Genomic DNA, 26015 nt, shown 5'->3' on the forward strand with positions numbered 1-26015 from the left:
ATGCCCAGGTCAATAGGATCAGGTCTTAGCACCCAAGCCTTATCAGGGAGGACATCAGCAGCTCGAGGAGGATACCAGGTGCCTTGTGGTGGCCAACAGAGGAATGTAGCCCCAGCACGAGTATACGCTCTGACGCCAGGAGACGCAAAGGCTGTTACGGATGTGGTGACAGGTACATTTACTGTTCTATCATATCCAGTTATTGTTCTTTTTGACTCGGGTGCTACTCATTCTTTCATTTCTGTATCTTATATTAAATTATTTGAGAGTGAGACTCAGTCATTAGATATAGCGCTATCAGTGGTTACATCATCAGGGTCAGTGATCAGAAGTCAGAGGGTACTTAGATACTATCCGATAGAAATTCAGGGGAAGGTGTTACCAGCTGACTTGATTGTATTTGATATGTGTGGATTTGATATAATACTGGGTATGGACTGGTTGGCTGCCAATCACACCAACATTGGTTGTCGTCAGAAAGAGGAAATTTTTAGACCTCCTAGAGTGCAAGAATTCAAATTCGTTGGTTCACGGGTACGTGCTCCAACGCAGTTTGTGTCAACCATGCAGGCGAGCAGATTACTCATAGACGAAGGTCAGGGGTTTATAGCATTTGTGAAAGATGTATCCGAAAATGAATTGAAGATTGACAGCACTCCAGTAGTACGAGAATTTCCAGATGTTTTTCCAGAGGAGTTACTTGGATTGCCTCCGGTGCGTGAAGTAGATTTTCCTATAGATTTACCTCTAGGGACTGCTCTGATTTCTAAGGTTCCCTACCGTATGGCTCCAGTTGAATTAGGAGAATTAAAGGAGCAGTTGCAAGACTTACTAAACAAGGGATTTATATGACCTAGTGTATCACCATAGGGAGTTCCAGTGTTATTTGTAAAGAAAAAAGATGGGTCCATGAGAATGTGTATTGATTACAGGGAGATAAACAAAGTTACCATTAAGAATAAATATCCTCTACCCCGTATAGACGATTTGTTTGATCAGCTTCAAGGTACACGAGTATATTCCAAAATCGACCTCAGATCCGGGTATCATCAAGTGAGAGTAAAAGCAGAGGACGTCGCTAAGACAACCTTCAAGACCAGGTATGGGCACTACGAGTTCCTCGTTATGTCGTTTGGTCTGACGAATGCCTCGTCCGTGTTCATAGACTTGATGAATAGAGTTTTTCACCAGTATCTAGATCAGTTTGTAGTAGTTTTCATTGATGACATACTGGTGTACTCGATGAGTTTTGAGGATCATGAGGTGCATTTGAGGCAAGTGTTACAGACACTCAGAGAGGAGAAGCTTTACGCCAAGTTTAGTAAGTGTGAGTTCTGGCTTGAGAAAATTACATTTTTAGGCCATGTGATCTCAGGAGACGGTATAGCAGTGGATCCCAGCAAGATCAATGCAGTGGTAAGTTGGGTTAGGTCGAGGAATGTGCACAAAGTCAGGAGCTTCTTAGGGCTGGCAAGTTATTACTGCCGATTTGTGGAAGGATTTTTAGTTTTTTCAGGACCTCTCACGCGGTTGACTAAGAAAAATGCCAAATTTGTGTGGGATGAAGAATGTGAGCAGAGCTTCCAAGAATTAAAGCAGCGGCTCGTCACTGCACCAATTCTGATGATTCCATCGGGAGGCGATGGTTATGTTATTTATAGTGACGCGTCTTTGAAAGGACTTAGCTGTGTGCTGATGCAGCATGGTAGGGTGATAGCATATGTGTCCAGGCAATTGAAAGAGTATGAAAAGAACTACCCTACTCACGATCTAGAATTGGTTGTGGTTGTACATGCACTGAAGATTTGGAGACATTATTTATATGGTGAGAGGTGTGGGATATTTTTTTTATCACAAGAGCCTAAAGTACTTCTTTACACAGAAAGAATTGAATATGTGGCAGAGGAGGTGGTTAGAACTCATTAAGGATTACGAATATACCATCAGTTACCACCCAAGTAAAGCAAATGTGGTGGCTGATGCTTTGAGCCGTAAATCAGGAGACACAGCACAGTTTGCAGCGATAGTTCAGCATCTGATTCAGATGGACTTAGAAAGACTCAGTGTGGAATTAGTGGAAGATAATCCTCAGTCGCTTATTGCCAGTTTGGTGGTACAGCCCACATTATATGAAAAGATTAAAGCTGTTCAGAGAGATGACCCAGAATTAGTGGAGGTATTTTTCAGAGTACAGGATGGTCAGGGGGAAGAGTTCAGTATTTCTGATGATGGGGTTTTGAGATTTCGCACCAGATTGTGTGTGCCTACAGATAATAGCATTAGGAGGATGATTTTAGAGGAGGCACTCAGATCTCTATACACTGTTCATCTTGGAAGTACGAAAATGTATAGGGATCTGCGGGATTATTTTTGGTGGAGTGGCATGAAGAGGGAGATAGCAGAGTTTGTACAGCAGTGTTTGACGTGCCAGCAGGTTAAGGCTGAACACTAGAGACCGGCTGGTCAGTTGTAGCCACTTTTCATTCCCGAGTGGAAGTGGGACCACGTATCCATGGATTTTGTTACTAGGCTGCCGCCAGCGTCGCATGGTCAGAATGTTATCTGGGTGATGGTTGATAAACTGATGAAGACAACGCACTTTCTACCCATGAAAGTCAGCTACCCTATGAACCGGTTAGCAGAGATATATATACAGGAGATTGTTCGACCCCATGGAGTTCTGGTATCTATAGTCTCGGACCGTAATCCACGTTTTACATCACGGTTCTTGAGGAGTTTGCAGGAGGCACTGGGGACTCAGTTAGCATTTAGCACTGCTTTTCACCCTCAGACCGATGGTTAAACTGAGAGAACAATCCAGGTATTAAAAGATAAGCTCAGTGCTTGTGTGCTAGACTTTGGAGGTAGCTGGATTCAGTTTTTGCCGCTAGTTGAATTTGCTTATAATAACAGTTATCAGACTAGCATTGACATGGCACCCTACGAGGCATTATATGGTAGGAGATGCCGATCTCCTCTGTTCTGGGATGAAGTAGGTGAAAGGCGAGTTTTGGGTCCAGAGATAATTCAGCAAGTGTGTGATAAAGTCCAACTTATTTGAGATAGGATCAATGCAGCGCAAAGTTGGCAGAAAAGCTACGCGGATACTCGCCGCCGGGAACTGGAATTTGGAGTAGGTAATCATGTATTTCTAAGAATAACTCCACTAAAAGGGATCTTGAGATTTGGGAAGAATGGTAAGTTGAGCCCTAGGTTTATTGGCCCCTTTGAGATACTTGAGAAGATTGGGTGAATAGCCTACCGGCTAGCTTTATCACCATTTCTATTTCGGGTTCATGACGTATTTCATGTTTCTATGTTAAGGAAATGCGTCCCAGATCCTTCCCATATTATCAGCCATGCAGAACTGGAAGTCAGTGAGGCTTTAGCATATGAAGAAGCTCCAGTACAGATTTTAGATAGAAAAGAACAAGAATTGCGCAGCAAGAAGATACCACTAGTGAAAGTTCTATAGAGAAACCACGCGATTGAAGAAGCCTCATGGGAGCTTGAAGATGAAATTAGACGGAAATATCCCTATTTATTTGATGAATTATAGTATTGATGTATATACTAAGATGGTAATTTTATTTTGTTGAGTTCAGTGTAATTGTAATATAGAGTATAGGTTAGGTAGTATTTTGATTTTGGGGGAAATTTTCTTTTATGGTTGTAATCTCCCAGAACTACCCATGTAACCACGGTATTCTTCCGCCATAAGTGAGGGTAGGTAATAAAATAAGTAGACCATTTGCCATTATGGGATGATAGAAGGAAATACAGATAGTAAATTTCAAGGACGAAATTTTATAAGGAGGGGAGAATGTAGTGACCCGAAGAATAATATTATTTAAATAAAGATGAGGGAGAGAAATGGAAACAAAAACAGAAGGAGGCAGTAGGCTTCATCAACGAACGCGAAGGCAGTAGGCTTCGTTGACGAATACAGGGGTTCATCGACGATTGCATAAGGAAATTCGTCGACGAAGATATGTCTCGTCGACGAGAAAATACCGAGAAATGGATTTGGGCTACTCTGAATTTTGTCGAAGAATACAGGGGTTCGTCGACGAATTCACCTGAAGGACTCGTCGACGAGGTGATGTGTCTCGTCGACGAATCTGGGCCTATAAATAGAGAAAACTTGGATTTTTATTCAAATTTCAGTCTCCTCTCTATCTCCTACAGATTCTCTCACTTCTCTCTTCGATTTTGGCCCCACCAATCGCTAGATCGACGATCCGAAGTCACCACGACACTCCTAGCGAAGTTCTCTGCAATTCTGCCAAAGCGGATCGTTGGTAAAACGAAGTTGGATTTCATCCCAAATTCAAGGTAAGACCTTTTAGCCCATTTTTGGCCTTCTAACAGTTATAAGAAATGATGTAAGCGAAGAAATGGTGATATTCTATTCTGGAAAATGTTGTTTTCAGGGTGTTATGTAGGAGGCCCTATAAGTGTTAGGCCAGTAAACCATAGGAGCTTTCTAGTAGTCAGGTAAGGAAAATATGCTATGATAGTTAATTTTAAAATATTATACAGTTTATTAAATTATGAATATTATGTATTAAAGTATGGTGTGGCTTGGTGTGGCTTGAGAATATGTATATAGTGTGAGATATATTTTGCGAATTTCAGTACCATGATATTACGAATTTCAGTATCATGATTATACAAATCTTAGTACCATGATTATATGAATCTAAGTACCATGATTATACGAATTCCAGTACTATGATTATGCAGTTATCATTGTTATGATTATACAGTTCTCAGTACCATGACGTATGTATTACAGTTACAGTTTATTCAGTATCATGGTTATTACAGTTATTTCAGAATCATAGTAAATCAGATATTGGTATATAGAGATATATTATATGGTATCAAACCCTGTTGGACTATGCAATTACATACCACGGTATCGTAGCTACAGATATTTATGTTATGAGTGCAACCACCTATTTAGATAATATGTGGCAGTAGGTTGATCACCTAGGCCCTTGACGTGGACAGGCTCCCCATCAGATATGGGTTGAGGTGGGCAGATCACACCGATGGAGTATAGTGATTTATTCCTGGTTGGCCAACTAGGGTAAATCTCGCCTACAAGCCGCACAACCCTGTCATGAGGGGTTAAATCATGACACACAGTTATCCACAGGGAAAATTTTCAGTTACTATTACGTATGTACAGATTTACAGAAACAGGGAACATACTTACGTATAATAAAAGTATCTTGAATAGCAACTTATAATACTATTATGTTAAGCAATATGAAAAGGGGGTGAATTTTATTACTTATACTGCATTTACATATTCAATTATACATGTTTATATGAAAACGAGTTTTTATGATATTGTAGCTCATTTGCCACACACTAGTAATAGTATAATTCATCTTACTAAGCGTTGGCTCATCCCAATGTTGAATCATTTTTTCGATGATCCAGGTAAGCGAGCAGACTAGGCTCGCAGATAGAAGGGCTTCAATACTGCCCTAACAGTAAAGTGAGTATTGTGGGAGTCTTTTTGTATAGCCTTAGCTAGTTGAGGGTATTATTTTGGGGATACCGTTATATTTGTATATTTTGGGAAACATTTCAGAACTCTGGTATTGTATAAAATGATTTATGGTTATGTTTATACGATTTATGCTTCTTGCTGGTTAGGTTGAGGATTCAATTTGGTATCAGAGCATTTTGAATGTTATGTTATAAAAAAAAAAAATGAAATTACGCAGGTCGTTACAGGTGGTATCATCCGCGACTCATCGGATAATATTAAGGCCGCTTTCTCTGAAAAATTTGAGTCGGATACTAACAATGGAGTGCAATTGTGGGCTTTTACTAGTGATGTTTGGTTCTGTAAAGAGTTGGGATATCAAAATATTTGTATTGAAATCGACTTGGAATTGGTGGTGGGATGACTCACATCTTGAATTTGTTCCTCCTGGTACTTATAGGACTTTTAGGAATTGTTAGAGGAGGAGTTATAAGGTCTTCAGGTCCCTATAAAGCACCAATTTAGAGAAGGTAATCAAGTGACAGATTTCTTGACTCGTCAAGGTGAGGGAGGCAACGCGAAAAGATATTTTGTAGGGGATGTGCTGCCAAGTAAAATGAGAGTTCTCATTCGTATGGATAAGATAAATATTCCAAGCCTTTGTCTTTAATTGTCATCATTTGGTTTTCTTCTGTTTTCTTTTGGTTCATGTTTGCAGGTAATTGACATCATTTTTTAGATAATTTGTTTATGTTTGTGTTTGTTTGGTTTTGATTACATATAGGCATGTTTAAATTATTTTAGTTGGATAATGATACTGGTTTTTTTTTTTTTTTAGTATTGGTTTTGATGCGTGAGATTATTCTGATATTTTTTTTGTAAATCTCATGTGTCTTACTTGTAACCACGGTATTCCTCCATTATAAGCGATGACTATCAATAAAATTTAAGTTTTCGTAAAGAAAAAAAAAATCAAGAGAAAAACATAGTAAAATTTTTTTTAAGAAACATGAAATAAAGTCATAACTATCAGCTTGACTAACATATATATATATATATATATATATATATATATATATTGTCTTTTGATGCGTACATATGTGTATGATTTTTTTTAACTGATGTATGCTCGATCAATTAATAAACTATTTGTATTTTTATCTTGTCTATTTTTATAATAATATTTTTAACTAAAAATATTTTTTATAATATTTACTTTCTAGCTCGATATGAATTGTTGTGAGTAAATAGCTAGTCAAAATTAAATTTATATTGAAATTTAAAATTTGTATAGAAATACCGTAGGATGTTAAAAACTAGCAAGGAATAAAACCCTTTTTATTTGTTGTTTTTTCAATTACCTTAGAAATGTGATTCTTTTTTTAAGAATCCTGTTGCATAAGTATGTCCTGCTCCAAAAGGAGATCCCTTGTTGCCCATCCTTTTTGCTATTTTAATTGAATCACTTGGGTTAATGATTAAAAAACCAAACTCCTTAAAGTTGATAAAGAGAGTCCAACTTTCTTAAAATAATGAATCTATTAACATATCTCATTTAGTTTTTTACTAATGACACAATTATGTTCTACAAGGACTTGCTTTTAGAAGCTCCATGGCTCAAAGTGATCTTGTTATGTTTCGAAGCAGTGGTCAGTTTGAAGATAATTTTTTCTAAGAGCAACCTAACCCCATTGAGCAAGTCTTAGACACGATTTGTATTTCAGAAACCTTGAACTACAATGTTAGTTCATTCCCAATAACTTATTTGGGCCTTCCTCTAAAGGCTAAAACATGCTCTATTAAGGCTTGAGATCCTGTCATTGAAAGAGTTGAAATGAAGTTAGCAAACTGGAAAGCTAAGTACCTATCATTGGGAGGTAAATTAGTCCTCATCAAAGTTTCTCTAGCAAACTTACCCACATACTATGCTTCCATTATCTCTATTCTAGATACAATGGCAAACAAAATTTAAAAAATCCAAAGAATTCCTCTAAAGAGGCAATTCAGATTCCTACAAGTATTCATTGGTTAGTTGGAGGCATCTTTACCCTTCAACTCACAATGGTGGGCTCGAAATAAAAAATCTTAGGCTACTAAATGGCATTAGAGATACAATACTGAAGTAAACAACTTTTGGAGAACAATGATTTGCTTCAAAGATGGTTGTAATATAAGTCGTTAGGAATCACAAATTAAAAATTCAAATACTCATACTATATGGAATGGCATTTATCAAAACAAGCATATATTCTGGGATCATGCATGCCTTCATCCGAGTGAGAAATGAACAGAAGACATCGTTTTGGCAGGATAGATGGATTGGAAAAATTCCTCTTTGTCAATTATTACTAAACCTTTTTCTTTTATCTATTCAACAAAAGGCTAAGGTGAGTAATTATTGATTAGCTATCTTGAGCAATATTTTTGGAAACTTAGGTTTAGTAGAAGACTAAGAGGATCAGAAGCCGAAGCGGTTCAAAGTTTGTCGAAGATCATATATGAGATTTGAACCCATCCCCTAGATGAAGATAAATGTCAATGCTCAATCACGAAAGATAGGCAATCCTCCAACAAAAGCCTCTTCAACAAATTAAATGTCAATAGCTTCAGTAAATTAAGAGAGGTTCAACACTCCTTATTTTGAAATCCAACAATCCCCACCAAAATCTCATTCTTTCTCTAGCTAGCAACAAAAAATTGAAATTCGTACAAATGACACAATAGCCTCCATTTGTGTCCTTTATCTTTTGCTACATTGGGGATTCAGCTCATGTTTTTGGAATTTCTAAATTTAAGTTGAACCACCCCGGCCATCTTCTTTGAGTAATCGGTTTATCTCATGGGGCCTTTCCAATACCAAGGGAACTTTCAAACACCTAGGTCATACCAATGCCAATTGTTTGGGAGATAATGGAAGGGGAGAAATTGAAGAGTGTTTCAAGACTTAGCGCAGCAAGCACAAAGCATTGGGAAAAGGATCCTTGGCAACCTTTTTCTATGGAGCAAATCCTGTAAAGTCTTAGACTTCATATCATTCCTACCTACCATGGGAAATAATGGTGTTAAGCTATGTTCTTCCTACTTTGCTATTTTTCTACTTACTTTCAGTTGTATCTTTTGATTGAACTTTCAATTTTTATATTTGATTGTTTGTACTTTGGGGCTCCAAGCTCCTTGCTTGAGCCCTGACTTTGGGCTGCTCAATGAATCTTACCTTTGAAAAAAAAAAATTGTAATGAATTAGTTATACATTGCTCAGATATATTTTTGGAAAATGCTAACTCCAAATTCATACTCCTTTATGTGGTACTTTATACATGTGTTGTACATGTTATACGAGTCTCAATCACTTAAAAGAAAAAAGAAGAGAGATTTCATATTTCATGATAAAATGTTACGTGAAGGAGCATAAAAATTCTTTGAAAAATGATCAGTTTTTATTTTCTTTTGCTCATAAAATTAATGAATTTTTTTTTACTATTTTAATTTTTATTATTTAATTAAAAATTTTCTTTGTTGGTCAAAATTATTCTTGTGATGTTAAAAAAGGGTAGATACCAACCAAAAAGTTATGGGTAATTATAAGTTAACTATATATATTTATGTGTTAAATATAAATATATAACTGTAAACTATTTGAAGGACATATAATATTTTCTTATATCATCTTATGTTTTTATATTTAATTAGTACTTTTATGTAAATAATTTAGGAAAATGAAGTGGGGGTTCAAAGCTAGTAGCAAAATGCATGTATTGAACTAAAACAATAACCATATATAAACATAACCACCTTCAACTATTCAAAGCGATTACAATGGTCCCCAAAGACTATAATGATGATCAAAATTTGAAGGACCACCAATCAAAAGCATTATTAATTACCTAATTAAGTTAAGAACAAAATATAAATTTAACTAAAGCATTATTATTTAAAATATGCACTCATTTGCAGCCCCGCCAAAAACATTAGGTTTACATTATGAAGATGTGGAGCATCAACACTATTGTCTACTTAGTTTGTGCGTGTATGCATTTTACTAATCTTCTCACATAAGACAACTTTGTCCACATATAAAAGCACTAGAGTATTTTTTTGAATTCAAAGCTTACTTAATTAAAATATTATGTCCATTAATCAAACAAAAGAGTAATATTATTGGGTACTATTATAAATATTTGAAAGTAGTTATATCGTGATTGTTTTAGTTCAAAAAGATGTTGTGCAACTAGCTTTTAGTATAAGAAAATTTTGTGTATTTTAGTCAGTATTAATAAAGTTCAAGATTCAAAGGGAGCTCACACCATTTAAAAAATATAAATATATGAATACACCCGTAACTCCATCGTTATCTAAGCTTCTCAAAATTAAGAATTTATGATGTTTTGATTATTTCAAGTGAACAAGAGGCTCAAAAATTGCCTCTATTGAAAGACATTAATTGTTAAGGAAGAGGGGATTATGGAGGTGATATCCAAAACCCCCTCTCCCCCCCCCCCCAACCAAAAAAAAAAAAACATTTTCCTAGTCCAATCAATACTAAGAAGAATAATTAATTATCCAAAAATAGAAATACATAATAACCAAACATACAAAATGATGTAGGACGGGAATGGTCGACCTATGTCCTACGATTCAACCCTCACACAAGCACATACACATAAACACTTTAATCTAAGAATTTAATTATTCAAACATAAATACAATAAATCATGTTTTATTTCACATGTTCAAGGATTTTCAAAAGGTGTATGACTTGTCCAGCAATTAAGTCACAACTGGTTCTTTCACAAAGGAATCAAGTTATATGCTGAAAAGTTGTTATTTCAAAGATTCAAGAATACAAGTTCTATGTTAGCAAACTAATATTCATACAATTAATTTTAACTAGCAAGTACCAATATTGCAATCTATGGAGCCATTCAAAGATGTGATTTTAATCTACTAGCAAGGGTCCACAAGATATAAAAAGGATTCAAACACAAGTACTGAAGTTACCAAGATATTGGTTTGGATGACTTGACGTTGTTCCACACGTAGTTAGGTCACACCGTTGGTCCTTCATACAAGCTTAGAATCACAAGATGAACACAAAAATGAAGTGTGGATGATGATCGTCGTGTGGGTGTATGAAGATGCTGGTCGTGTGGTGTTGATGGGGGTCGTGAGAGTATTAGATGGAGGAAGGGTTGATGGAGTTGTTGGATAGTTTAGTGGTCTCTCACCACTTGATCTCCGGAGAGAACGTTATAACCTCATACTACTCACTCACAAGGAGAGGAACAAGCTTTACAAGCTCAAGCAAAGAGATGCTTCTTCAATATTCAACTTCAACTTCATGTCTCTTGTTCTTACAATAAGAAGACTATTTATAGGCATAACTTAGGAGACAAAGCACTAAACACTCAACAACTCTCAACAACTTTCAACAACTATTAACCTAACACAATTAATACTTACTAAAAAACAAGGAACTCCAACTTATAAGCATACAAGTCAAGCTTAGTTGTTATGCATTATTACAATTCAAATTTGAAATTTAAACATATTCCAAAAGGAAGGCCAAAACCGTGTGGGATCCATTGGAGCCATGTGAAGCCCACATGGGTTTTGAGTTGACTTTGCTTCAATACTTCACTTGGGTCTTCAAGCATGGTCTTCAAGCACCTAATAATCTTGAAATAACATATCCACGAAAAATATAAATTAACACAATAGCAAAGTCTTCACATAAAAAAAAGTCTTCCATAAAAAAAGTAGAAGATCTTCAATTAATCTCATGTGTTCCTGCAAAATAGATATAAAAAATAGTGGACATCTGGAGGTCGTCCACGTGTCACCATGTCAGTAAAGGAGTGAACATCGGGAGGTTGTCCATGTATCATCATATCAGTAAAAGGGATACATAAGGTATATTGATCCCTATCACAAAACAAGCCACACAATCACAAAACAAGACTCTAGGTTACATCTATTTCCTGGGAAGCTGAAGTCCCAATAGGGTGGCCCGTACATCATTAAACATGTTCATCCTCACATCGCAGTGGACATTGTGGATTCAAAGAATGGTCACGATCAATGGACAACGACTCAAGCCTTTCATGACTCCCTTCGATCCAAATGAAGAGGTCTTGCTTCTACAAGACCCTATGAGAGTTTTCTAACCTTTCTCTCTTACTACTTTTCCTTTTCTTTTTGTTTTATTTGTTTCTTTATTTGCATTTTTCTTTTCTTTTTCTGTTGCATTAGTTGGTAGTGATTTTCTGTATTTTTTTCTATTAGCTAGTTTCCCCCGTGCACAGTTTTTCTATTTCCCCTATGCTTTCACATTGAGGACAATGTTCCACTTTAGTTGGGGGGGGGTGAGAATTTGTCTGTGACATTGTGCACGTCCACTTGCTGAGTTTTGTATTAATTATAAAAAAAAAGTAAAAAAGAAAGAAAAAAAAAAGAGTATTGAAGATGGATGATTATGCCATGATTAACACTGACTTATACCCTTCACACACTTGCATATAACCTAAGAGTTACACACTCGAGTCATTTATGTGTAATTTCTCTTTATATGACTTTGTAACTTCATGAAGGTTGATTGGTAGTTCATTCGTGTTAATATGACTTTATAAACTCTTGTATTTACATGGTATCTCATGAGACTGAATATTCATGTGATTCGTAACACTTAGGATTCCTTATGAGCACTGAGAGAATACTCATGGCGACTATGACACCTTGTGAGGTATTCTTGAGTTATTTATTGTCGTTTTGAGTGTTAACATCATATTAGAGTTCATGAAACTCAGTTCTCTTTTCTTTTGGACGATTCTTTGTACACTAGTCTTTGTTTTTGACTTGCTAGCCTAGAGGTAGCATCTAGTAGGGAGATAGAAACCTAGGTCTTATAGCCTACTCAAGATGTGAAGGCTAAGCCACCCCTAGAAATAGACTTAGTTCATGAACTACTATTTAAGATTAATTCACAAGGGTGGTATGAAGATAATAAAAGAAGTGTAACGATTGTCCTAATTGACCAAAAAAAGACAGAAATTGAAGAATGAGTAGAATAAAGAATAAGAAAAATAGAAATGCACATGAAGTGAAAAGTTAATACCTGCTCCACATAAATACCACAAAAAGTCAGGGACACAACACATGTTCTCCACATATGAAGACTCTTCAACCGCCTAATGTTTCAGAATTATTCACACCTGGTTTGTGAATAAGTTGATCTAGGGTGGCCTTGGTTGGATATGGCGAGTAGATGAGAAGATGTTAGGGTGAAGGATCCGACACCTTACAAATAGGTTAGATCCTTTTCAGACTAGTCCACTCCATACATTTAACGTTTGTTCCTTGCAATATGTGGGATGTTTGATCGTGACACTCCTCCACACATATGGTGAACCCATTTTTTTTAAGTGTTTTTGAGAGTATACTAGTTAGGCCAAGTCAAAACGACCGTTCTGTAGGTGTCCATTGGTATCCTTGGTGAAACGAGTCATACACACTACACATACCTCAAGATTTCGCCTATTGATACTTGAATTTATATGACTTCATTAACTCTGAATTATATTACTGGTTAACTTTATATGAGTATACTGATCTTAATGGCTACATAAGGATGAAACTTGCATGAATGACTTGCTTCGAAGTTGCGTGAATTGTATATGAATGGCCTTGTGTAATTTGGTTATATTCCTAAAGGTGAAATTGTAAGATTGTGTCACATGTGCATTTATTTCATGTTTTTTGGAATTAGTATTTGTGGGTACCGCCCTAGATTTCATTCACGTTATTTTCTAGAGACTAGCAAAACGTTAGTTGGGGGTGTGATTACGTGCCTAAATTGCGTAATTAGGTATTTAAATTCATGTATTAAGGATTATATTTTTAATTAAATGCCTAATTATGCTTAATAGTTTAACATTGCATTCTATTTATAATATTTGAGTTTTATTAAATAATTTATGAATTTTTGGTATTTTATTATTGGAGGGTAACTATTGGACATTAAAGCCGATATTGTTTCGTAATCTGAGCGTAACTTTTTTATTCGAACTCTGATCGAAATGATTCAAAATGCTATGGAAAGCCAAGAAAATTCTCTAATACTTTTGTGTTTTGAGTTTTGAGAGTTACGGGCTGTAGGAAGGTCAAAATTGGGCTTGTGAGATGGGAAACAAAAAAAAAAAACAAGAAAAGAAAAAAGAAAAAAAGACCTTTTTGGGTCGAGTTTATGTGACCCAACCATGCAGTCGGGTCCTTGTGCGATGGGTAGGGCTTTTGGCTCTCTTTTTATTTCCAGCGCCTCACTTCTCTCCCCCCTCCCTTCTGAGTTATCATCCTCCTCTCTTTTCTCTAACTTTTGGCTCCTCTCTTCCCTTCTCCACTCATCCTCTCCCTATTCTCTCGCCCCTCTCCTCTCTGCCTCACTTCTCTATCTCATTTTTCTCATCTTCTCTCCCTCTCTTCTCTTAGTACTCAGCTCTCTCTCCCTTTCTCTGTCAGTCTCTCCCTCTTTCTTTCTTTTTTCCCTCTCGGCTTATCTCTTGCTGCTGCTGCCCTTTCTTCTTCGTTGTGTACTGCCAACCCACAAATCTGAGTACTCCCTGTTGCCCACCTTGGTGTTGCTGCGTCAGTCTTCCTAACCGAAAGCCTTGCCAAAGCCTTCTCCTTGCTGTCTGCTGCTACTTGCTGAAGAGGAACCCGAAGCCTCTCCTTCCTCACGTGTGTTGCGGCTGTTGGAGGAAGACCCCAGTTCTCCCACACGGCCAGGTTCCCCACTAACATTCACGACCAACAATACTTCTCTCTCTCTCTCTCTCTCTCTCTCTCTCTCTCTCCTCTCCCCCTCTCTCTCTCTCTCTCTCTCTCTCTCTCTCTCTCTCTCTTCTTTCTTTTAAATACTTGATTGAATATTGTTATTTTTCATAGAATTTCAAATAAAGTTTTAAACTTTTAATTCTTTGTTGGGTTATTATTATTAAATTTAATTTATTTTCTTTCTCTTCTTAATTAATATTATCATTAGAGTTAATTATTTCTTGGGTTATTTTTTTTCGTTAAAGTTTGGTTTGATATCAAAAAAGAAAAAAAAAAAGAAAAAAAATCTTCTTTAGGATTTAAATTTTGTTGGGTTCTATTTAATTTAAGTTCATTTTAATTAAAGTTTGAATTTTTATCATGTTTTAATTTATTGGTAAAGTTGTTAAAGAGTTAATTTTGGTTTGCATTCTTGATTGCTTTAAAATTTAGTTTTTGTTTGGGTTTGTGTTTGATTGAGTTTTTTTTTTTTTTAGAATTTCATGGTTAAGTTATGTAGTAAAGTTATTGTCTTTAGTTTTTTTGTCTGAAATTCAACGTGGGATTTAATTCTTGCGTGGCTGATTAAACGTAGGATCGTTTCTAGTTGTTAATTTAGTGCAAGTTAGAATTCATAATTTAAATTTCACATTCTTTTAATTCGTTAAAAAAATCTCAAACATCCCAAAAAACCCGAATCTAAACTGTGTTTAGTAAACCTTTTGTTTTTTTTTTTTTTTTTTTTCTGTTGGAATTACGTGAAATTTGGAATTAGACTGCATTTCCTGAGGAGACGATTTAACCTTTGGACTAAGATTACATGATTGAACTCCTATACTTGAGATAGCTTTCAAGTTGCTCATTTTTCGAGTGAGTTAATAATCAAAGAGGGAGAAGATTTTTTGTGTCCTATATGTTAGGAACAAGATGTTTGGTATTATGTGTGGGGGAGAAGTAAAATGCATGTGAGGTAGAATGCATATGGTTGCATGAAAGTTCTTTCTACTTACTTGTTTCATCTTGCATGAACTTTTTATTTTATGAATTGCATGTTGAAGCTCCAATGGATATGAAATGTTTTTATGCCTTATATGCATAGAGTAAGGGGGAGCATATATGCTTATAGTAAGGGGGAGCAAATGTTAGTCTTATTTAAGAATATGCATAAATTGAGAGGAAGCTTTGAATCATACCCTAAAAAGAACACCAATGATTTGTCATCATAAAAAACGGGGAGAGTGTTAGCCGTGGTGGCTACATGAGCTTAATTGTCTTGTTTTGATGATAACAACTCATTAGTGGTTCTTGGTAAGCTTATCTTTGCATGTTAAGTTATCGTAAGTATAATCACAAACACAATTAAGTAAATTCTTAATAGGTTAGAAATCATCAAAAATGGAGAAAATATTAGCTCTGTTGGTTACACTATCATGGTTTATGTGTTTTGATGATATTAACCTATATGTTGTTCCTAGTGCATTCCATCTTTGCAGATCATGTTTAGTACATGTACAAGTGTCGAATACATGAAGTATTGGTCAAAAGGCAAATATCGATCCGAGTTGACGTTTGAATAGGAAGATCAAATGAACACATACTCAGAAGAACCTCAGCACAACCAAAGGAAGCTTAAATGTAGTCTTATATGCATTTGGGGAGTGTTTGAGGTAGTCTGTTTTGTAACTTTTGTTGGTTTTGTTTCATGCATGATTTCTGAGCAAGAGTTAAGCAAAATGCATGCATACTAGGATACTTGAGTTTATAGGATTTCACCTAAAGTCCAAACTCAATTTTCATAGTTTTGAAAGTCAAATCAAAGAGTTTGTCAAAAGAATCATAAACTCAAATATGTTTTTCAAATGGACAAGTTTTTATTATCTTGGTTTTATAAACATTTTCATACTTGGTCCCAGATTTTTCAAAATATGGTTAATGTCCCAAAACTTTAAAAAAGTCAAGTACATTTTCATAAAAGGATATACTTAGCATATAAGATATCCAAACAAGCTTCTAATGTCTTTTCATTAACAAGATATATTATATTCAAAGGGAAACTCACTTGGACAAGTTTTGAACTTCATTAGACTTAATATCTTTAATATACTTTTGTCCAAGAATGTGTTAAGTGATTAAAAGGCTTTTTGTTTGAGAAAAATAGAGCACTCGTCGACTAGTGGTACACGCTCATTGACTAGAGTTTCCAGCAGCCAACACAAGTTTTTTGCCCAGGTGACTCATCAATGAGAGGGCACATCTTATCAACTAATGGCAGGGACTCGTTGACGAGTGGGGTATACTTGTCGACTAGTGGTCTCGAGCCCAGCACAATAACGAGTAGAAAATATCTAGTTTCTTTTGGGACTTACTCCCAACGGTCCAATAACAACTAGTTCGTGGTTTTGGCTATATATACAAGTTCTTAGACTATTTTAGGAATGTTTTTTAGCATTATTGATCATACTTTTGAAAAATATCATTTTACCAAAACCTAGCACTTTGCATTTTAGTCATTCATTCACAAGTGCTCAATTCTCTCTTGTTATCTAATCTTGTGTGATTCAATCCTTGAGTAGTGTGAGGTTTGCATTGTATTTGATATCAACTCTATAAGGAACATTTTATTGTAATCATCTTCTTATTGTAAGGTTCTTTGTGAACTATTTGGTGAAGGTTCTTTGTGAACCGAAGGCTTTTGGTGAGCACGGTAGGGATTTATTCCCGAGTTTAGGGATTTGTTCTCGAGTTGTAAGGCTTCTCCACCAGTGAAGGAGTATCCTTAGTGGATTGTGGAATCTTTGGTTTGGCGCTAAGGCGTGGACATAGGCTTGGTGTTGAACCACGTTAAATACCGGTGTTAAGCTTTTATTTCCCTACTCTTGATTATTTATCTTGTGCATGATTTTATTTTATATATTGTGATATAATTGCTTGCATCTTTCCGAGATTTTTATTTTGTAGAGAAAGTCATAAATACGCAAAAAGAGTCCATTCCCCTCCTCTAACTCTATATATTCCCGGGTAGGACGCTTAATAATTATAATTTATTCTCTTTTTCTATGAGTACCCCTTTGCTACTAACCGTGCCTTTAATTTTTCTCCTTTATCTTCTAAAATTGCTTCCTTATTCCTATATACCCATTTGCAACATATCGCCCTTTTTCCCATTTGGAAGCTCCACCAACTCCCAAGTTTGATTCTTATGCATCGATTCCATTTCCTCAATCAGTGCTCCCATCCACCTAATTTTCTCGTGGTCGTGCACTGCCTCTTTGAAAAGTAGTTTGATCATTGCAACTGGTAATAAAAGCATAAGATACTAAATCTTCAAACCCATACCTTGGCGATGGTCTGATAGTGCGTCTGGATCTCCGTATAGGAATAGTATCGACTTGCTGTTTTCTCGAGTTAGAACCCCTTGCAATCGGGGGACCAAGATTATTATCATTGCCCTAAGTTTCTAACTCCACCTGCACAACATGTTAGTCTCTACTCTAGCTTTCTAGCTTCTATTTCTCTTCATCAAATTCTTGAGTACGCTTCACCATAGCTTTCTCATCAAAAACTACATCTCTACTGATCATCACCTTATTTGTCATTGGATCCCACAGCTTGAACCCCTTCACACCCTTTTGATATTCCAAAAAGATGCAATGTTTAGAATTTGGGTCAAGATTTGATATCTCCTAACTAGACACATGAATATAGGCTTCAATTCGAAATAGTCTACGGTATTTTCTGTCTATACCTCATCTGCCACTTTCCCCTCTAGTGATACCTTTGGTGATCAGTTTACCAAGAAAACAAGTCATACTAACTACTTCGACCCAGAAGTTCTTCTGTAGCCCTACATTAAGCCTGAGACACTGAGCTTTTTTAGCTAGAGTTCGGTTCATCCTTTCAGCCACACCATTTTGCTAAGGTGTCCAGTGAATAATGAAATGTCTCTTAATACCCTGTTGATCACAAAACTCTATGAACTTAGAATCAGCATACTCAGTCCCATTGTTTGACTTGAGGCATTTGATTCTCCTCCCAGTCTGGTTTTCCACTTTAGCTTTCCACAACTTAAACTTGACAAACGTATTAGACTTGTGCCACATGAAGTATACCCAGACTTTCCATGTGTTGTCTTTGACAAAACTCACAAAATAAACATGCCCTCCTTTTGATGCCACTCTAACAAACCCCCAAACATCAGAATGTATGTAATCAAGAATACCTTTCGTCTTGTGAATAGCTAATTTGAATTGCACCCTATTTTGTTTTCCAAGAACACAAAACTTGAAAAAATTCAGCTTACATGTTTTCATACCTTTCAAGAGTTTCCTCTTGTGAAGTTCTTTCATACCATGTTCACCCATATGCTCAAGTCGCATATGCCACAAAACAGTTTCATCAAATTCAGAATCTATAGTTGTAGCTCCACCTATAACAATAGTTCCCTTATAAATGTTTTTATCTAACTTTTGCCTTTTCATCATTGACAGATTACCTTTGCACACCTTTATAATCCCACTTTCGGACTTGTAATTGAATCCATTACAATCCAAAGTGTAAAGTGAAATGAGACTCTTCCATAGGTCCGGTATGTGTCTTACATTGCTCAAGGTTCTTACAGCACCATCAAATATTTTAATTTTAACACTTCCAATGCCAATGATTTTACAAGAGACATCATTGCCCATAAGAATTGAACCTGAATTTACCAATCTGTAAGTGTTGAACCACTCCTTATGGTAAAAACATGTTGAGTTTAGGATCCATGAGTCTGTGAGGCGATCCAACCCCGATGAAACTGAAAGTACATCACCATCACTACAAACTGAATTTTCTTCTTGGACTACATTTGCTGATTTTGAAGTCCCTTCATATTTTGCATCATTCTCTTTCTTCCACTCCGGACATTCTAGTTTAATGTGTCCCTTTTTACCGGACTTATAACAACCAAATATCCTTTTTCATCTTGGATTGAGTTCGAGATTTTTGATTCTATCCATTTACGAATTTTCCTTTCCCACGATCATGGTTACCTTACACCACAAGTCCTTCTCCGTCTGAATTTTCATTGTAGGATTTCATCCTTCGATGAAACCCCAATAACATACTTGTCACCTCTTCCAAGTTTAGGGTCTCTTTTCCTATGTAAGAGTAGTAACTAGGTTCTCATATGTGTGAGTCGCTGACGAGGAATTTTGTAGCATCAACGTCTTATCATCCTCTTCAAATTTCACATCAACTCATATTAAATCACTTATAATTTGATTAAATACGTTGATGTGTTGGTTCAAGTTTGAACCATCTACCATCTTAAGCCAATAAAGACGCTGCTTAAGAAAGAGTTTGTTAGTAAGGGATTTGGACATGTACCGGCTTTCAAAATTTTGCCAAACAGTCGCAGAAGAATCTTCCTCCATGACATGATAAAGCACTTCATCGACCAAACACAATCGTATTGTAGCAATAGTCTTTGCCTCTAATTCTTTCCAATTAGCCTCATCCATACCTTTCGGTTGAATACCATACAAGGCCTTCACTATCCTTTGCTAGCGCTGCACAAGAAAATCTTTCACTCTCCTCTGCCACAAACCGAAGTTTCCAATTCCATTAAATTTGACAACATCAAATTTCACAGATGAAGTGCCCGATGCCATAACAACAACGCTCTTGTACCAATTGTTGTGAATAAACTCGAATTTGCATAGCGAAATTTAAACACATCAATCAATGAAGAACAAATATGGAACACACACACGCAGTATATCTAAAAATAAAGAACAACGCAAAGATTTACGTGGTTCGGCAATGCCTATAACTACGAGAACAATCGACAAAGTTTCACTATGTAAGTGTCAAAGAACATACAATACAATCACTTTTATAATGATCTTCCTCTCAAAATACACTCAAACTAGTGTATAAATAAAGTTCCCTTTGGAGGTTTTTCCCCAAATACCAACCAACTTAACGTTCATATTCAAATTTTGAATTCAGCTTCACTACCCAAAATGAAACCATCGATGATTTTAGAGGCACATTGACAGTTTGCTTTGATGGAAAGATACCAAGAGCAGGATTTCTGAGATTTCAGTCAAACCATCGACGGTTTCCCCCAAATTGCTGATATTAACTACGTTCTCCTCCTTGTGTATGTCAACCACTTAAAAAATGAGCCACCAAACACAACAACTTCTTTATCATATACAATTTATTTCCTCCTGTTTTTCTAGTATAAAGCATAGCTAACTTTGTCCAAAGTGAGTGTGCATCAATTTCATCAGGCACATGGTTACGGACATTATCATCAACCCATTGTTGGATATAACCACATACTTGCCTATTTAACAATTTTCAATCATCATCAGTTCTATCATTTGGCTTGGCTGACTCACCAAGAATAAGAGCATGATAATTTTTGCAATAAAGTAGGTCTTTCATTTTTCCTTCCAAATGTGATAATTACTCCCATTCAAACTAATCATTGTACTAGTATTCACCTCATGGATACAAAGAAACCAAGCTTTGATACCACTGTTGTGGAAGAGGGGGTTATGGAGGTGATGCCCAAAACACAATGACTGAAAAAAACCTTCTCCTGGTTCAATCAACACTAAGCATAATAATTAATTACTCAAAAATAGAAATACATAGTAACCAAACACACAAAACTAGTCACACAATTACAAAGAGAACACCAAGATTTATGTGAAAAACTTTCGATGTGAAAGAAAAAACCACGGGACCAAAGTCCACTTCCAATCTTTCACGATTTCAAAAGAGTATTTTGCAATAGGTCTTTCCTAACTAAAACTAGAGATATACATCAATAAAAATTATCAAGAATCATAAATCCTTGCCATAGAAAAAAAATATATGAGTCATTACCATCAAGGTGGAATCAAACTTGAATAAGAAATGGAGAGGTCTCACATAAAATAGAGGTTGTTGTCCAAGCCACGAAACCAAAGTTACAAAACTCCAAACGACAATAAAATCAACTAGAATGAAGAAGGATGATTCACAAACAAAGTGTCAAAATTGCAGCACAATTGGACGAGAAATTACTATCCGATCGTCAAGACCAAGCTAACTGCGCAAGCATGTTCAATCCTGAAATTTCAGCAAACCGTTTTCTTCTCTCCCTCACTCTTTTCTTGGTTGTCCCAAGGAAATGCGAAGCTCCATTTCTTGCAGCAATAGCATCCCAAATTAAATGTTTTTGCTTCTCCAACGATGAACCCCCATGTTCCAAAGAAAGCCACAACCAACTAATTAATGAACCACTCCATTCCACGATAACAAGTGAGATACCACAAAACACAAATGTCTTCACTTCCACTTGGACATGGATTCCACTTGGGCATTGACCAAGACTTACAAGAGGATCATTTTATACATGTAAGTCATCCTACACATATATAGGAGGGAAACCCAACATTAATGTCCTCATTAGGAGATTGCATCCCCTTCACAACTTAGGATTGATCTCCAATGCCCCTTCCACTTATAACTAATTCGTCTTACTATTTTTCCTTATTTATCCTTCAATTCCATTAAAATATTTTTTTAGGGACAAATCAATTTGTCCTTAAAACTCTATTTCGTTGGTAAGGACCTTCTGGGATAAAAGCATTTTGCCATTGTTTTGTGGCTAAAGTCCGTCACTAAAGGTTTTGAGAGACAAATCTTCAATTCCTTCGCCAAAAAAAATACATTTTAGGGACAAAATATTTTCAATGTAATGAATCCAAGGACTAAATTTTCTTAATGTACATAAGAACCTAAAAATATTAAATTTTAACATTGAAACAAATTCATCTCCAAAAACCACAAGGATGAAACAAGTATCATTGGCATGACATCAAAGACAAAAAACATATAAGAAAGAAAGAAGTCCTAGAATCATTTAGCAATGGAAATTTTATTGGTCTTGAGAAATAAACTTTTCGGCACAGGGTTTAGAGATATAAGAATGTTGTCACTAAAAATTTGTTAGGAAAATTGATGCACTTTTAGTAACAACGTTTTCTCATCATCAAAACTAGTCCGTAGGTTTTTTTTTTTTGTAAAAAAAAATCCAAATCAAGTATAGTTTATGCACAATTTCTCTAATCAATAAGCTCAAATACGAAAAAAATCTGCTTTAAAATGACTAAAAATGCTTCAATATCCCATTCCAATATTCAATCAACAAAATAAGATTTAAATATCAAATAAAATATTTACAATGTTATTACATATAACAAAGCATTCACATTGTTAGTACAAATATCCAAACTTCTAAGTTCTTAATTAATATGTCAAAATAAGCTAAGGTCTATAGCTCTAAAATGAAATGACGCCGTCATATCTACAATGGAAAAAAACCAAATTGAAACAAAAAAAAAGTTGCATAATGAAAAATTAAAATCCTTAAAAAATGGTACCAAATATTAAGTCATTTTTGAGTTTTTTTTGTCTACCTTCCAACTTGGGAATTGTTGCCCTTTTCGTTTTTTTCACCCAAGTTGGTTATACACATCATTTTGCTCAAAGCGAAATTACTCCACTATATATGCAATGGAAAAAGAAACCCAAAAAAAAAAAAAAAAATGCTACATAATGAAAAACTAAAATCCTTAAAAAGCTGTAACCAGTAAATGAAACAATTCGAGTTGAATTAAACGAGTTTAAATATACTTGTTCAAATTTTTTTACTATGCAAATGAACAAATTCATGAGCCTACCAAACCAAGCTACCGTAATGCCCATGTCCAAATAGTCTTTCCCTTTAAGTCCATTATCTATAAACTCAAATTCAACCTTATTAAAATATTAGCCCATAAATTAATCTAATCCAAGTTTATTAAACGAGCCCAAACCGAGCTTATATCAAATCCATTCATGTTAAGGTTCAACTCATTTATTAAATGGTAGGGATGGGCAACAAAAACTAAAAAACCAAACCAAATTGCTTAACTGAACCAAAGCGAACCGAAAAATCGGTTAACCATTTTTTTTGGTTTGGTTTCGGTTAAGAATTTTTAATTTTTTCAATTATTGGTTTGATTTTAGTTCAACGCATTCAATGACCATAACTAACGGAAGCGAACCGATATACTATAAATACACATATAAAATACATATTATACATAATATCACATATATTTTTAATAATTTAAATTTAAAAATTTATATTAATCTAAAATTTATGCTTAAATTTTTATTTTAAATATTTTAATTTACATGTTGATTATTATGAAAGAAAAAAAAAACTATTTTTGGTGACTTTAAAATTTTAAATCATACTTAGTGGCTCGATTCAGTTAACCATTGGATATTGGTCTAAAAATCGGTAAACCAAATTTCAGTTAACCATTTCAAACGATTTGGTTTTGATTCACATTTTCTAGTGAATCGAACCGAAGTTTCGGTGAATGGTTCAGGGGTAGTGGTTTGGTTAACCGAACCATGCCTACCCCTATTAAATAGACTACAAAATTGGCCTTAAAAATCATTTATATAATCAACAAGCTAATCATAAGCCAAGGCTCTAAACTGCTCATGAACAGCTTGATTCATTTGCATTTTGCAGTCCTAAGTTGTACTATTCATTGTTATGGATTGCTCACAATTCAATATGCCTAACCAAATTTGGTACTCATTCTAACCATTTCAATAACAATGCATCTAGGAAAACATTTTTTTTCCATTTGGTATTATAATTAACACAATTGTAACTAGCAATATTGCATGCAAAACAACATGATGATAACGAGCAAAAAATATAGCTAAAATGTGTTTGCGTTGAGTATTTTTGGTACATTTGGAGGATTAATGTCAGAATCCCAAATTAACTTCAAGAATAGTTTTATTATAATATTCTAATATATATATATATATAACAAAATGGCAATAATATTTGAATATCGTGCAAGGAGTTTGATTATATTCCATAGTTTATGTTATTTAACACTCTATTTCTCCTTTTTTCCCCTTTGTTATTTTAATTTTAAGATCTTTCCAAGTCATAGTTGGTTCATAATAGCAAGTCATATAATTTGTGTGAATAGTAGGCTAGGCAAATAGAAGTTATTTAGAGAGAAAGCATCAATGGTATTTGTAATATGATAGATGAGTAAAGAACAATTCAGAGTATGGTTGATGCACCAAATTATGCAATATTTTGTCGACACTTTCGCCAAACTATTTTCCGATGACCAGAGGGATTCTCTTTGCTCGTCTACTACTTGCTTCAAAGCACATGAATAAAAAAGCTAACATAAAATATTAATTGAACGAACCATTGGCCTATAAACTTCAACCACGAAGCTACGTAATAACTTCTATATTTCAAATAGTCTATCATATATGGAATTTCATGTTATGTTAATTTTAAATTTTTAACACCACTAAATTCAAGAATATGTTTCTTTTTATTTTTTCTCTATGCCCATTTCTTTTTCCACCTTATTTTCATATGTAAGTGTACAAACACGTTTTTTCTTTTTGGTTTTTTTTTTTTTTCAAACTGATGTCAAACAGGGATTGATCTGCATATCCCTCTTCCAATTCTAAATTTTCGTTTAGTCAATATGGGTCTTCATGATTGCTGAGGTCCATAAATCAGCCCACATTTTGGCCCCGCTTTGAGGACAACGCCAACATTGCAAGAGTTTTTTTAACGAACATATTAAAAAAAAAAAAAAAAGCATAAATGTAGAGAAAATGAGGAAAAAAAATACAAAAATATACCTATCTGACTTTTGGAAAGCCGATTTAGGTTAAAAAAAAAAAAATTTGATAAAGGACGGGATGTCGCACGACCGTCGGCGCAGGGGGCGAGAGAGAGGAGGATGAGATATGAGATGTGATGCTTGTCATTATTTTCGAAAAAAAAAACAGAGGAGGATGGGACGGGCGGGAAGTGCGCCCCATGGAGAGGCGAGGAGGTGCTTGTGGCAGGAGGGGGACGAGAAGGTTGCATGTATGCATAAAAATATGAATTAAATTCTAATAATTAATAAATTTAATTGTTGTTATTATTTTTATACAAATAGTTATTTCTTTATTCAAAATCCGTAATACATAAATTTTCTTTTAATGTTTAATTGATAGTTTTAAATTTATTTAAAAAAATAAATAAACATAGGTCAAAAGCAATTTCAATAAAAAAAATGATTCAAAAACAAAAGAAATATAGATTATTCTTGTTTCATTTCGAATTCAAGTACAATGCACAACTTCAAAAAAATATTTTTAATTTATACATTAAGTATAGTTAATGTAATGAGTCAGTTCCATCATAGCCTCTTGTCCCCTTGAACACCGATTGGGGTTGTGACCTTCGTGCCAAAACCCACATCGCATCTTTCGACTGTCCTTTTGTACATCCATTTCGTTACACAATCTCTAACAATCCCTTTGAGTCTCGGCAAGCAAACCCAATGCTTCAATTTATGCATGAACGTGTCGGGCATTGCGAAACCAAGTCTGCCCTCGGTTGAGTTTTGAAATCGCCGGCAAGTCGATGTTGTCACCTCCGGCGAAGAACTACTTCATCAACACGGAACAAGACGTGAAGTGCCTGACGATTCAGTTGGTGAGCTCACTGTCGGGGGTTCTCGGTGATAGGAAATCTGATGCAACAGAGTTTTCCAGTTTGAGTTGTTTCCTGTTTGAGTTCGATACAGATCGGTCACGACTTGATTTTTCGCAGTAGGGTGTG

At 35.3% G+C, this 26015-nt stretch overlaps 1 protein-coding gene across 1 annotated transcript; it reads left to right on the forward strand.

The window, feature by feature from the left end:
- On the forward strand, positions 1–26009 carry LOC131166632 (uncharacterized). The gene is made up of 2 exons (XM_058125214.1): positions 1–172; positions 25780–26009. The coding sequence occupies exons 1-2, from the start codon at positions 1–3 to the stop codon at positions 26007–26009; spliced, it is 402 nt and encodes a 133-aa protein (XP_057981197.1).
- The last annotated feature ends 6 nt before the right edge of the window (positions 26010–26015 follow it).

This window comes from Malania oleifera, chromosome 10 (assembly GCF_029873635.1).
Source record: "Malania oleifera isolate guangnan ecotype guangnan chromosome 10, ASM2987363v1, whole genome shotgun sequence".
Taxonomy (NCBI): Eukaryota; Viridiplantae; Streptophyta; class Magnoliopsida; order Santalales; family Ximeniaceae; genus Malania; species Malania oleifera.